This window comes from Dermacentor albipictus, chromosome 8 (genome assembly GCF_038994185.2).
Source record: "Dermacentor albipictus isolate Rhodes 1998 colony chromosome 8, USDA_Dalb.pri_finalv2, whole genome shotgun sequence".
NCBI classification, from domain to species: Eukaryota; Metazoa; Arthropoda; class Arachnida; order Ixodida; family Ixodidae; genus Dermacentor; species Dermacentor albipictus.
Genome location: NC_091828.1, coordinates 51059532 through 51075024, shown reverse-complemented (window position 1 = coordinate 51075024; position 15493 = coordinate 51059532). Strand labels below are relative to the sequence as shown.

The 15493-nt window shown below is 49.1% G+C and overlaps 1 protein-coding gene across 1 annotated transcript in view; it reads right to left on the bottom strand.

Annotated features, from left to right (window-relative positions):
- LOC135896033 (zinc finger protein OZF-like) overlaps window positions 1–12497 on the bottom strand; it is a 29896-nt gene extending 17399 nt beyond the window's left edge. Inside the window, exons 1-3 of the mRNA XM_065424352.2 lie at window positions 12278–12497; window positions 11666–11773; window positions 5061–5267 (exon numbers count right to left, since the gene is read on the bottom strand). Coding sequence (XP_065280424.1) covers window positions 5061–5253 — 193 coding nt within the window. The 5' untranslated portion in view covers window positions 5254–5267; window positions 11666–11773; window positions 12278–12497. The remainder of the gene's footprint in view (window positions 1–5060; window positions 5268–11665; window positions 11774–12277) is intronic.
- Between the last annotated feature and the right edge of the window lie 2996 nt (window positions 12498–15493).

The window sequence follows — 15493 nt, the reverse complement described above, 5'->3', positions numbered from 1 at the left end:
GGTTACGGGACAGGCTCCGTATCTGCCACACTGTTCGCACAATGTAAGGCGAGTGGGCAGGTGTGTAGGAATAATGGGCTAACTTGAGTTGTACCATTTGGCTGGTCGCTGACATCTGTTCCCCATACGTTGCATGATGTGGGGATTGAGGTGCCTTCCTGTGCCTCTTCCTCCAGCTCCTGCACTGTGTTTAGCTTGATTTCCAGGAACCGCCATCATAACCGCAAGATTGCTGACACAGCTAGCGCACCGAAGTTAATTTTCTGCGCAAACTGTGCTTCTCCCTCCCAAGGTCAAATTAGTATGCGAGCTAGTGTCACAAAGATGCGCCTCAATCGGCCTCCCTAGTGGCGGTCCCCGGGCACCGTCTCCGCCTGAGCTCTCATCCGCTGAGTGCTTCATTGCCACGGAAGATGCTCACAGGCCTACAACGAGGTATTTACAAGGACCTTGCTCCCGCAATTTCTCGTTTTCACACTTGGTGGTCCGCTTCCCAGTTTGCCCTACTGCAGGGACCACACATACTCGATCAGTCTTGGGGTGAGCCTTTGCCCATAAGCGCAGTGACTGTTAAACTGTGCTATATCTTGGTTGAATAAACCCATGCTTCTTGGCAATCTGACTCTGGAGCCTTGTCTGCGCCGTATCAGAGTCGATGAACCCTGCCCAAGCGCCTTTGTGCGTTGTGGGGTGGAGGAGCGTCGTGCCCTTCCCAGACCGTCGTTCGTACGGTGAGCCTTGTGCAAACCTACTTCCACATAACTACCACCCAACCCTGTTTCAGCATGTCATAAATGCAGGCCCCCTTATGGCCGTCGTTCCTGCTTGATCCCCTTGCCATGTGCTTAATGTCCATCGACGCGGATAACACCTATAGCATGAGGTACGTACCCTCTGCTTTCGGCCAACAGGAGCAATCCCTACTTTGGACAGCCCTTTTGTCACTTCGACCGCCTGGATGTGTACCCCCTAGTCCTTGCCATGCGTTTTTCTGGTTTTCTCAACTCTTTGAGGCGCATGTGGAGCAGGTGCTTACTAGCCCCTCCAATCTGCTGCTCCTGCTCGCTGGCACCTTTTTGTTCCAAGCGCAGTTGAGTGCTCCATGTGCCGCATCGGAGCCACCCTGCTTGAGTGCTCGCACTAACTCGCTCACTGGTCCCTCTTTGTCTCGAGCGCCTTTCTCGGACGAATTTGCCGTGGACCAGACAGAGTCGCGCGTCACCATGAGTGATATTACAGCAGTGTGATGCATGTAGGCGCACTTGTGAGAGGCAGTGATTGACTGATTTTTCAGACTCCAAAAATTCGGACATGCTCGATTATTCGGTCTGCTTCTCAGCACCGCAATTCTCCCCATACACCACAATTTATAACAACTGCCAAAAGTTCGGACACCTTGAAACCCCTGGTCTGATTTTTCGGACACTCCTTGAGCCAACTCGATCGAGAGCCTCATGCACCGACTCTGACCGGTGCATGGTTCGACTTGCTGAATGCCATTTTTGTTTTGAATGGAGCCTCTTTGCTGCCCCACGAAGTGCCGCTACTGGAAATCTCCGCTCATCATCATCGTTTCTGCCTAGTTCGATAGAGTGGCTCTGCAGCAGTTCCGGTTTCAGCTTAGTAAGCCATGTCAAGACAATCCAGCAGCTGATTTGTTTCTTCACGCACGACGCTGCGAGCAGGCCCCTTTTTTTCGTTTGAGTGACTGGTGTTGGCACGGTAGTGTTTGCTTTGTGTGCTGTGTCGAGGTTTTGGTGATCCAACGCGGCATACGGAAACATCGCATCAAGTCTCTAATGGCGCCGACAGTGCCCGCACAGACTGCGCTGCGGAATGCCGGCAAGCGGGTGCCGGGAGGCCTAAGATTTGTCGCCTTCCGCGGAATGTTTGCGGAAAATGTTCTGCCGAGACCTGCGCACTGGTTGCAATGCGATTCCGGACACAGTCTCATTGACAGTTTCACAGGTGCTGACACTGCTGTGCTGACATGCGCAGAACTCGATGACGGCGAGATCATTCGTCAGGTTTCTGCTACACCGCCGGGCGCTGACTCTTGAAACGGAAGATGACACACCATGTGCTACGCTGCCGTCGCATGCGGAGCGTGTACAAGCAGTGACTGTGCTTTCAGCCACCTATAGTGACCGTACGACCCTCTCCGAGATTCAGGCTTACAGTCGCCGACCGTTTATTCAGACCTCACGGGGACTGCGAAAATGTCCGAATAAACAGGTGTCCGAAAAAGCAGATTAAGAAAAAAAAAATGAAATCCTCTATTTCCACGCACTTATTCGGGCTCGGCAGTAGGCTTGAAGAAATCGCAAATGCGCTGTTGCACGCCGGTTTTTTCCGTTTACGCGCAATCAGATAAGCCTGATCTCGGAGAGGGTCGTACGATCACTATAGGTGGCTGAAAGCACAGTCACTACTTGTACACGCTTTGCATGCGACGGCAGCGTAGCACATGGTGCGTCATCTTCTGACTCAAGAGTCATCGTCCAGCGGTGCAGCAGAAATTTGACGAATGATCTCGCCGTCGTCGAGTTCTGCGCACGTCAGTACAGCAGTGTCAGCACCTGTGAAACTGTCAAATGAGACGGTGTCCGGAGTCGCAATGCAACCACTGCGCAGGTCTCGGCAGAACATTTTCCGCGTCAGTAGGGAGCACATCGGAAGGCGACAAATCTTAGGCCTCCCGGCACCCGCTTGCCGGCATTCCCCAGCGCAGTCTGCGCGGGCACTGTCGGCGCCATTAGACACTTGACGCGATGTTTCCGTATGTTGCGTTGCATCACCGAAACCTCGACACAGCGCACAAAGCAAACACCACCGTGCCGACACCAGTCGCACAAACGAAAAACGCGGCCTGCTCGCAGCGTCGTGCGCGAAGTAACAGATCAGCTGCTGGATTGTCTTGACATGGCTTACTAAGCTGAAAGCGGAACTGTTGTAGAGCCACTCTGTCGAACCAGTAGAAACGATGATGATGAGCGGGGATTTCCAGTAGCGCCACTTCGTGGGGCAGCAAGGAGGCTCCGTTCAAAACAAAAATGGCGTTCAGCACGTCGAACCATGCGCCCGTCAGAATCGGTGCATGGTGCTCTCGATCGAGTTGGCTCAAGGAGTGTCCGAAAAATCAGACGAGAGGTTGCAAGGTGTCCGAACTTTCGGCAGTTGTTATACATTATGGTGTATGGGGAGAATGGCGGTGCCGCGAAGCTGACCGAATAATCCGGCATGCCCGAATTTTTGGAGTCCGGAAAATCGGTCGGCGACTGTATCTCATTGCGCCTAAACGGAACAGCGTGCAACCGCGCATTCACGATTTCTTCCAAGCCTACTGCCGAGCCCGAATCAGTGCATGGAAATAAAGGATTTCTTTTTTTTTCTTTATCTGCTTTTTCGGACACCTGTTTATTCGGACATTTCCACAGTGCCCATGAGGTCCGAATAAACGGTCGGCGACTGTATACAGAGCACGTGGCCATAATATGGGAGAGTCCGAATATTCGGGCAGCCCCAGAAAATAGGGTTTCCAAAAAATTGGTCGGTGATTGTATCATTATTATGCTGTGAAAAAGAACATATTCGAATTCCACTTTCTGTTATTAAACAGGTCGTAAACCATTCTGCTAATCTTAAGCTTCAACTGCATGCACCTGAATTACCACGGAGAGGTTGCGCTTTGGTCAATTGTCGCACAATAACTAGCACGATTTTCCTGTGTCTGTCATGTAGTATACTGTGAAACAAAATAAAGCATTCTTGTTTGTAGTTGTCAAAGTGGAGAAAGGATCATAGTTTTTGTCATTATTGTGGCAAATTTGTCACATTTGCAAACTTTGTCCAAACACGAATAAATACTGCAAGGAGGGCAAAAATAACATGTCAGGGCTTTATAAGTGCACTTGAAAACAATGTGATAAAACGGGTGGAAGCGTAAAGCATGATTATGGCAGTGTGCCGTTTCGTTTCTATGAATAGAAAGTAAAACAGAGCAAATGTCGATTTTCACTGGAGGCTTTGTTGTGCAATGGCTACCCTGTTGACGGTGAACTTGAAGACAGTGTCATGAAATGCTCTTGTGAGCACCGTGGACCAGTTCTCGTGATGACAGCAGATTCAACTAAATGCAAAGGCATTTGAATTGCTCACTAGTGCCTCATTTTTCATAGGGAAAAGGCTTCCCTTTTCGCATCAGCAAAAGTGGATAGCATATTGTAACAAAAGTTACAATAAGGAATAACTATCCAGGCACTATCCAGTTTGTGCCAGTGGAGGAATAACTATCCACTGGCACAAACTGTTGGTACAAAAGAGGTCCCATTGGCCACTGCAGTTTGTAAATGCGGCAAAAAAAACCTGAAGCTGCTATCGACGGGAGAGCACCAAAACCAGCATTCACCTCAAGACGTGTACAGATCGTCTGGGGCGATTGCTGGCAAGCACCTGAGGAGCCCAGTGCATGCTGCTCATTGCTTGAGGGCAGCGTTGGGCATGCATAGAACCGCTTAGTCATCGCCGATGATGTGCTGTGGGATGTCGTCACCAAAACCTGTCCCAGGATGAGAATCCTTACAGTTCCCGTGCCATATTCAGCTCGCTCAATGAATGAGCATATTGATGAAACAAGGTATGTTTTATAGTTGACTGCATTAAATAATTTTGTTTGAATTTTATTCACATCAAACCCAGAGGTCAACTTACAATCTACATTGATTTATATTCATGGTCATACACTCGTACACCGATGAATACATAACTAAGACTCACTGGGTGTAAGGTTATCATAAAGCAATGTAAGGGCTACAACAACACCACCTCAAGACGGCTCTGCATTAAGCTCTGCAATCTAAGGGGCTTCAGTGTGCTCAGCAGAGCATTATTTTTTCATTTTGCCTCAATCAGTATACAGACAAGAATAAAAAACCCGTCAATTTGTCATCATAAGCAGAACGTCGCACACTTGAGCAAGTTGTGCCAAGCTAGGCAGACATGGCCATTTACTACACACACACAAGCAAGCAAATGTAAGAGAAATGCCAGTCACTGCCCACCTGAGGTGGAGCTTAACTGTTCCACAGCCTCCGTCGTCTGCACGCTCCTAGACTCACTCCCTGGTTTCAACGAACAGTCAACAGATTTGTCAGCCAGAGGCAAGCTGTGCTGCATGCCAACCTCGAACTGACCAAGGACCTTTGAAGGGACGTGGCGTACCCTTTTGGCAGTGATGCTTTCAGCTAGGCTCATCGCATTTGTGAGGCCTGCAGAAAATAGGTGGGGCAATTGCAGCCCTGTTACAGTATTAAGAGCAAGAGGTAAATACAACAGAATAAATACAGGCGCATAGCCAAGCAACACAAAGTAACCCTTCCGGTTCAGTATTTTTCAAGGGCTACAAAGGACAATCCACATTGAATACTCAAAAGCACAGCAACCTATTTTTTGTGGAAGGCTTACGACAGCAGAACCTATTTGAGACACTCGGCGAATGAGTTTAGGAGAAAATGTACGGCTATGGAGAATTGCAGTGCGAATGTTTACTGTACGCTATGCATCTACAAAACTTGTTCGAACCGTTTAAAAAAAAAATTTGTTTTTATGTGCCAAAACCGCCATCTGATTATGAGCCACAATGTAGTGGGCAACACCGGAAATATGAGACACTTGGGGTTCTTTAACACGCACCTACAACATGGGCGTTTTCGAATTTCATTCCCATCGAAATAAGGCCACAGTGGCCGGTTTCCATCCCATAACCTCATGTGTAGCAGCCCAACACTACAGCCGCTAAGCAACCACAGTGGGTCTTGAACCATTTCAGGGACCCGTTAAAGAGCATGAGGGTGTCAAAATCTGTAGTCTGCCATTACGGCATGCTTCATAATCTGATTGTAGTTTTGACACATACAACCCCATAATTATATTTATGTTTAACACATCTGCCTTGATACGATGTGCCATGCGAGGGAATGACAATGCTCAACCTTCCTATAGGTCATGAACAGTGACGTACAACTCCTCAAGAAATGGGTTCCTTTAGTAACGGAGGCATGACAAAATTTTATCAAAGGTGTGCAATATTAGCTAGGAAGAGTACAAGCCCTATGCTCTAGTTGGTAAGATTGCTGGTGTAGGGGTTGGAGGACGGACTTCGCGGATGAAAACCCACAACCTTGGGAGGGATTTATTCTACATTATGTACAGGGACGGTGAGCGTCAGTTAACAGGCGTACACTCATTACGGGCCGGCAGCAACTCGGACGCTGCGGCCCGCGGCAAGAAGTTCGAGAGAGGTGAATCAGGGAATCAGGGCATGTCCCAGCATCTCAGGTCTCTCTGGAAGGCTTCTTATAAACCCTTCGAGCACTGCAAGTCACGTCATTTTTGACCAATAGGAGAGTCCACTCCGATGACGCCACTTTCAGCCAATGGTAGGCGCCCGTGTCGCGGGGTCACACCTGGCGGGGCTCTCTGCTGTCTTGCCTCGCAGACTGGCAATCCACTTGTAGGCTGGAGAAGGAGCGGGGGGGGCGCTCGTGCACCTGCTTCATTGTCGGATGCCCACCTGCTAATCCCGGCGGCTCACGAACTTGTTGGCATGTAAACTCGTTGCCTTAAACTTGTCTGCTTGGCCGCTTCTCTGGAATGCGCTTTCCTGCTTCTGCATTCCTCAATTAGCTGTGCTGCAATCCGATGTGGTCTGGGGAACTCGAAGTAATCGCAGGAACCAGCTCCATATCTAACAGCTCGTCCTCGCCCCGGTAGTTCTGAATGGCCGGTGAACTCAATTCGCTGGCCATGAGGAACGCTGAAAGAAGCTGCAGGGTACTGGGGTCGAGCCTCGTTTGACATCCCTCGGGATCCTGGGCCCTGGAGAACATACGTCAAACAAACCAAACATCACAGCGCTGCACCACGCGTAAGCGCAGGCTCTTCACCCCTGACTCGCCAGGCTATTACTGAGTCAAAATCAACCCTGATCATTTAGTTCCCCAATTTTGACAAAACAGTTCCAACCACCCTTCCAAACAGCTATCCATTTCTCCTCGATTGCCCACAAGACCAGACTATTATTGTTGTTGCAAAACAAAAGGGTCGTTGAGGATGCAAACAACAAATGAAAACAGCCGAACATAACATAAGTGGCCTAACTACACGAACAGCATGTTTCCAATCTATCGCAGTGGCGTACTTATCACACGTAATGGTGCCACTGAACAATCAGGTCAACCTCACAAGTACGTAATCACAAGCGCACTAGCCTTGTGGTCACTAAACAAAACGCGTACTTGCGTTGTAGGCAAACTTTTCATTCACGCTTACTCACGTTTCTTTCCTGAAAGTCCTACAGGACACGTGACATAAACGAACAATTAAACTTGCGGGACTTACACACTCCGCAGAACCCTTAAAATCATGCGTCTTAATAACTCGTTCCACGCATACTTATCAGAGAAGTCAGAATACGGCTGCCCTAACACACACGAGCAACCCACTCATAAATCTGCTTCCTTCCGTCCACACAGGACATGCGCTAAAGGAACTAAGAACGCTTCTCAGTGCAACTCATGCACTCACTCAAAATCTACGCGCTTAACCTTAGAAAATTCAACACTTAAAAAGAAAGAAGGTTAAATAAAACACACGCGCGTTACGATAGGCCTCTCAACAGTAACCTTGACCCTCAGGTTACTCACACACACAAAAAAAAGAAAGCCTATGTACTTATTAATGAGCATCTCGCGAGACTACATGTTTACATAAACTTCATCTTTCAAAGCACGGAGCTTCTCAAACGAAAACACAAACAAAGCGCATACCTTTACACAGTGAAAGAAATCCAAGTCTCATATCGCGAAAACTTTCCGATGCTCAAAACAACAAAACAAGACACTCCATTTCTACGGAAGGGCTCTTCGCCTCCCTTGCCAAACGCTTATGTCTGACTCATACTCTGAGCCGTCCTCGCTGTGGTCGCGGCTTGAAAGCTACTCTGGCTGCCGAGAGACAACAAAAGGGCTGATTCACTGTCAGCTCCCCCAAGACGTTACGGTCTCCTGCCAATTTGCGTCCTCGCGCCCCGCTTTCAACACAAACTCGATTGACCGCGTCGCCACTCCCCACCTGGCCTCGTCCTACCACCTTGCGTTTCTTCGAACTGCACGCTGAGCTGTTAAAAGAACTACGGAACGACGAGGAGCTTAACTGCCTCGTGCCCTTTGTCCGCGTCCGCGCAGAACATTCTTCGCGGTCCCCCTTTGACCAGTGGCTTGAACGTTTTCGATGCGTCAACATCGTCCGAGACGACCGCATCTTTTCCCTCGCGCCCTGCCCATTTGGGTTTCTCGCCATCTTTGGCGGCGCTACCTTAATTACCGACTTTCGGTCTTTAACGCGCTTCTTTTTACGGCGCTTTCTCTTCGCACTCACTTTCATGTCGCCTCGTGCTTCGTGCTGGCCGGTACACATTTCGTCGGCCCGGATCGGTCTCTTACCCGCACAGTCTGAGTGATTCTCACTTAAATCAACACTCGCTCTGCCTCGACTGGCGGACAGCTCAACCGACTCTGGCACAATGCAGCAGGCTTTACTCGAGTAAGACAACTCGCACTCTTGCGAACTGCCCTCTGCTACATTGCCCAGCTCACGCTGTGCATCGGCACACAGCCCGTCGGTATCGATCGCTGTCTCACGCGCACAGTCCGAATGATTATTAACTGAACCATCCCTTTCTAGGCTATCTAGACTGGCGGAGAGCCGCACCGATCCCTGAACAATGCAGTTGTTCTCTCGTGAGCTACGGAGCTCGCCACCCCGAGAACTATTCTCAACTGCATCGTCCAGCTCGCACTTCACTTCTGCACGCACCTCTGGCCTGACATGGGTGCTCGCTTCTGTCGGGTCAGCAGTGCCCTTTTCCTCGCTAGCAATTTCGCTAACATTACCAGCGACGCACACGCTCGGTAACTGTGCCAATTTGTTCGCAGCTGGCCTAGCTGTCTCCACAGTCATCTGTTGGCACAGCACCTCGTCGCTCTCCTTGCGGCCTTTAACGGCCTCTGTTGCCACTAAGGCGTCGTTAGCAGCTAGCCTTTTCCCTTCACTTATTAATCGGCAGTCAATGTCACAGGCACTACTCTTTTCGTCGGCTTCTGGCGAAAATCCGCTAGACACTTGCTCTGTACTTCCTACAGAATTCTCAGACAGCCGTTGTCTCTGTGCCAATAACTGATCACAATATTGTATCTCTTTGATCAGTGCTGCCTTCTCTCTCTCATACTTTTTCTCTCGCTCAAGCTCGCGTTCCTTCTCACGTTCGTGACGCTGACACCTAAGAGTAAGTTCTTGAAGCTCCTGCTTCCGTTCATTCTCGCGTTCTTCACGCTGACGCTCACTCCTAAGCTCACGACGCTCTCGCAAACGTACACGACGCTCTCGCTCCCGTGGCTCCTGTATCACCTCCCAAGCAAGCTCAATGCTTTTGTCATCATTGCCACTATCTTCAATAGCCTTTATGATAGCTGGCGTTTTCATCCGTTCGTCCGCCTCAACTCCCAAATCGTCGCACACCAACAACAAGTCTAACCTCGTCAACCTTCTAAGATCCATGGCAGCTGCCCCGACAGGTGGTTAAAACTGTTTTCCTTAATTAATTTGTGCAAACACACAATGCAACAAACTCCCGATTCCCAGAACTATCAAAATTGAACACACAACCTTTGAGTCTGGCGAATCATAAGGAAAAAAACCACGCGCTCACTTACGGTTGCAGCACCCTGCCATCCGGTTCGTTCGTCCGCTGTTGCCGGTTCCTTCCGGACTCCCTGGGTCGAAGGCTCGCTCCTTCTTCGATACTCCAGGTCTCTTCGGACCTCTTTCGACGAAGGCTCTCTCTTCTTCGCTCTTCCCGGTTCCTTAGGATCTGTCTCGACGAAGGTTGATACGTAGCGCTGCCACCAGCTGATGCATTCGGAGGCGATCCTACCGCTGCCAACCAGATGTAGGGGTTGGAGGACGGACTTCGCGGATGAAAACCCACAACCTTGGGAGGGATTTATTCTACATTATGTACAGGGACGGTGAGCGTCAGTTAACAGGCGTACACTCATTACGGGCCGGCAGCAACTCGGACGCTGCGGCCCGCGGCAAGAAGTTCGAGAGAGGTGAATCAGGGAATCAGGGCATGTCCCAGCATCTCAGGTCTCTCTGGAAGGCTTCTTATAAACCCTTCGAGCACTGCAAGTCACGTCATTTTTGACCAATAGGAGAGTCCACTCCGATGACGCCACTTTCAGCCAATGGTAGGCGCCCGTGTCGCGGGGTCACACCTGGCGGGGCTCTCTGCTGTCTTGCCTCGCAGACTGGCAATCCACTTGTAGGCTGGAGAAGGAGCGGGGGGGCGCTCGTGCACCTGCTTCATTGTCGGATGCCCACCTGCTAATCCCGGCGGCTCACGAACTTGTTGGCATGTAAACTCGTTGCCTTAAACTTGTCTGCTTGGCCGCTTCTCTGGAATGCGCTTTCCTGCTTCTGCATTCCTCAATTAGCTGTGCTGCAATCCGATGTGGTCTGGGGAACTCGAAGTAATCGCAGGAACCAGCTCCATATCTAACACTGGTTAATTAGAGCGTGAACTTCTGTGAAGAAAATGTGCAGGGTCCATAGATGATAACTGTCAATGTAAGGGAATAGCCTAAAGGAATGAAACGGTGAACAAACAAAAGAACAAGCAAATGAAGGAACAAGGAAAAGGGAACGAATGTTTTCCTAGGAGAGCCCGACCACCAACCATTACAGACCTCCAACTAAGAACGAAAATGATCGAAAAAGTCAAAGAAATTTACTTCAAAAGATTTCATCGCAGCTACACGTCCATGTCATAATGAAATGCAGAGTACACAACACTGCTAAACATAAAGCCCAGAGCAAGTGGCAAAGTTTCAATAGTATACCACCATACAAACAATATAGAAACAGTTGCCGATCACAACTCAGACAAACACCGAGACATCTAAGTATACCTGCAGCCTTGCAGAGCTATTTCTGATGCCGACACAATTTAAGCCATTGTTTCGGCCGACTGGCATTTCCTATGTACGAGAGCTGATATATAAACACTTTCACCACCATTCACTGACAGCTTGTGGCGCAGCAACTGCATTGTACAGCTAGACACAGTCTTATGACAATGAGTCAAGACATTGAGGATGCAACTGGCAAGTGATAGTGCAATTGACACAAAATATGCTGAAAAGCAACAGTATTCGCACAGTGAAATTACTCACAACTGTGGATGTTCAGTCGCAATTCGTAACATAATTACTTCTGTATGATTTATTGTCTCGGGACACCTCTACACAAGTTTTGTGGATTTTTCTACTGTTTCTTTTGTGATGACATCAGGCACCAAGGGCACTACAGTATTATAAGAGTTCTGGCCTAGACAATTTTATATTCGAATTTAATGCTTTGTGGGAACTTCCAACAGATAACTGCTCGGCCTTACTGGCCTAGATCTGAAGATGCCTTGCCACCTGAATGGCACAACAGTGAATAGGTGTCACGCATCAGTCAAACGACACTTAATTCAATCTTCCTTTACTGGTGCAGCTGAAGTATTAGAAGCATCAGAATTCCTTGAGCAAATGCATATACATACCTGTTTCTGGACTGAGCCAACCAGCAGCAATCAGCACTTGCGGCTAATTGTTGTCAACGGTGCAGAGATGGCCTATATCTTGACGGGCACAACTAAGATCAGCCGAAGCTGTAACGACAGCAGTAGCACAGTAAAACAAATTAGACAAATGACGGTACAAACATCCAGGGATATGTGCCTTGAGCACTTCACCGCGTAACTGCCGCAATGTGAAATATGTGCTCCTCGCGCAACCAGGAAAAATGTTTTTAGCTGTAGGCATCACGAGTCTGTAGCGTTTGTCTGGGTGGCTCGTAATAGATATCCTAAAATCAGCATACAAAATTAAGGCAGACAGACAACCTGTGTAATATGCCGCATTAGTGTTGTTATAATGTCGACCACGGATGCAAAGCTTCGCGCATGACATATTGTTACAAGGCGGGAGACGTCTATTTAGAAGGATCGGCACTAAAGCAATGGATAGAGCGATGCCGCCAGAGCAAAAACAAGATCCTCCTCTTCCCGCGCTCTTTTTCTTGTTCGTGTGTACAAGCGTTCCGCTACAACATGAACAAAGAAAGCAATGGACGTAGGTATAATGAGTCGATTCGTGCGCTCATCCATGTTTACCTTTGAAGGTGTTCGTAAGCGACAGCGGCAGGGAAATGAATTTGTATACCTGCTCGCTCACCACGTGCCGTAAACACAGCCACCACAACTCCACCGCAGAACCACGTGAAGTCGTGCACAGAACACTCACTCATATCGAGTAAACAAAGTATGATGTACTAGAGTACGGGTAGTGGATCGAGGGAGCGCGCGGGCATGCGCGAGCGTGAAGCGGAAAATCCGTAACATCTTTGCGGCCGCGAGGCGGCGCTATGGAGCCTTTCACTGTAGATCTGCAGGAATTAATGGACATATGTGGTACAGAAGGAGACAGATTAGGCTTGAAGTTTAGCAAAGAGAAATCAGCAGTCATGATTTTTAATGATAACATTTGCGGCGAGCATCAGATACAGGAGGCCACGCTGGAGATAGTAGATAAATACAAGTACCCTGCGGTGTGAATAAATAATGGCATTGAGTATTTGACAGAGTACGAAAAATATCTAACGACTAAAGGTAACAGAAATACAGCGATTATGAAGAGTAGGGCACTGTGGAACTACAATAGGTACGAGGTAGTACGAGGGATATTGAAGCGGGTAATGGTACCAGGCCTGACTTTTGCCAATGCAGTTCTATGTATTAGAACAGAGACCCGGCAACAGTTGGAAATTAGGCAACGTGGTGTGGGTAGGCTCGCTCTGGGAGCACATGGCAAGACACCAAATCTTGGAGTGCAGGGGGATCTGCGATGGTCTTCTTTCGAGGGCAGAGAGGCTAGTAGCAAGATAGCATTTGAGGAGCGATTGTGAAAAATGGGGCAAATTCGGCGGGCTAGGAAGGTTTTCAGTTACTGATACACGAGGAATGTTGACACGAGGTGGAAGAAGGGGACTAGAAAATTGACAAGCAAATACTTGGGCAGTAGCGGGGGAACAAGTAAGGAATCATCTGTCAAGAAAAAGGTTAAGGAGGCAGAGAGGGGTATGTGGAGTACAGAGATGCAAACCAAATCGGCATTGGAGACATACAGGACGTTTAAGCAAGAAATATCCAAAGGAAATTTTTACGATAACTCTAAGGGAAGCTCATTGTTGTTCGAAGCCAGGACAGGTGTACTGAGGACTAAAGCGTACCGAGCCAGATACCAGGAGATACATTTGGTGTGCGAGGCGTGTAGAGAGGAGGAGGAAACGGCTGAACACCTGATACTTGCTTGTACACTCACTCTTAAAACTGTTGCACCCTTTGGGGTGTAAATTGGTCCCACAACAATAATCGTCATCTGCCTTGCTTGCGTTTCCTTTCCTGAAAACTCGGCGCCCGCTACTTTCCTGTCGAGAATGCTGCGTCACACTGATAACGCGCATGCCGTTCGTGGCTGGGAAGTACCGGACTCGCCGCATTAGAGAAAGGAAACGCGGGCAAGACGGCTGACGATTGTTGTTGTGGGACAAGATAAGCCCCAAAGGGTGTAAATTTTTCTAAGAGTGCTTAGAAAAATTTAACGGGGAACTATTGAAAGCGTTGGGTTTCAAAGACAGTGAAAGTAGAATAGACTTTGAACAGGTAGAAATAACTAAACGGAGACTATCTGATTGGTGGACAATATCAACGCAAAAGCAAAGGTTTGCATGCATACAGAACCATTAAAGGCTAGGTGGCGCGCGCCGCCGCCGCCCGATTCAAAGAGTTGAGCCACTATCATCCATCCATCCATCCTGTAAAACCCCTCAATTTCCCAAAGTAGCGCCATTCGCTTCCCTCCTCCTCCGCTTGGCGTGGCCTCGACGGTGGCGCCGCCGGTGGTGGGCCTGCCGTAGCAGACGACGGCTAACACGCTACGGGAGGAAATCCGCAGAAAAGTTCGTTCGAGCCCTGCGGAGCAGTTTTTTCAATCCAGATCTTTCCTTGTCAGTCGGTAACTGGCCTTTAGAATTTCGTGTTGGAATAGCGGAAGAAATAGAGAAAATGACCCCTATTCAAGGCGTATTTAAGGCGTAAAGCGCACGACGTTGAGAGTTCGTGTTGCTGAAACACGACGCAAGCACGCGGTGTACTCAAACACGCGCGTAATTACCAAAGTTTCAGGTGTTGACAGCTTGAAAGTATGTGTACGTGGTTTCGTAGGTTCATACGAACCTGCAGGACACTATTGTTCGGTCGGCGCATGCGAGATTCCGGCCGTGTGCGGTCAGCAACGCCTGGCAACAGGGCCGTTTTTATGCGAAGCATATTACGAGAGCTCAACCCAGCTCCTAAGGCGCGGCGGTGTCGCCTTCAATAGCACGTGACACCGTGACGTCACGAGAGAGGAGAACTGGGGCCTGGGGTGCTGGGGCTCCAACTCGCGCCGTCGCTCGCGGCGTCGCGACGGTTTATAAGCAGCTGCGCTTGCCTCTGCTAGACACTCACGAGGTGAGATGCCTGCTGGAGACAGAGCTGCTCGTTGGAATGGGAAGCGAAGGTTGCGGCGTGCTACAGAGACTGATTTTCTAGGTGGCTTTGGCTCAATTCTTGCAAGATGGGCTGGGTGGGAATCGAACCAGGGTCTCCGGAGTGTGAGACGGAGACGCTACCACTGAGCCACGAGTACGATGCTTCAAAGCGGTACAAAAGCGCCTCTAGTGAATGCGGTGTTGCCTTAGAAGCGAGCTGCTTCTAAGGCTCAGGCGTGCGTCGCTTGCTCAGGCGCAAATTTCGTTGCCGCGCCGAACGCTGCGTTGCTCTACGCTCACCGCGTCCAATGCGGGGCGCGTAGTCGATGCGCCGTAGCCCATGGTTTTACACCCCTTGACGGGTCGACGGGAACGCTGTCGCGTTCCACTCTTGAAGGCGAAGCAGAGTAACGCATGAGTTGTTTCTTCATCTAGCCGAACCAAATATAGCCAAGCAACAGCAGTTCACCAGGCTAAACAGTGGTTCAACAACTAAAATAAAGGCTAGTATGCTTCGCATCCTGGGCTTAACCTTAGCTAAGCCACAGCCATTCTTTCATTGCGGGGTGCTTTGGTAATCGCGACGATATATATATATATATATATATATATATATATATATATATATATATATATATATATATATATATATATATATATATATATATATACAAGTACTGCTCCAGGAGGACACATGTAATGGCTAACGGAGGCCTCTGAAGAGCACGTAACATTACACTAATGCAGGCGTCGCAGGGTGTGTTCGCATACAAAATTGGCTGTCCGCGTTCTTATACCC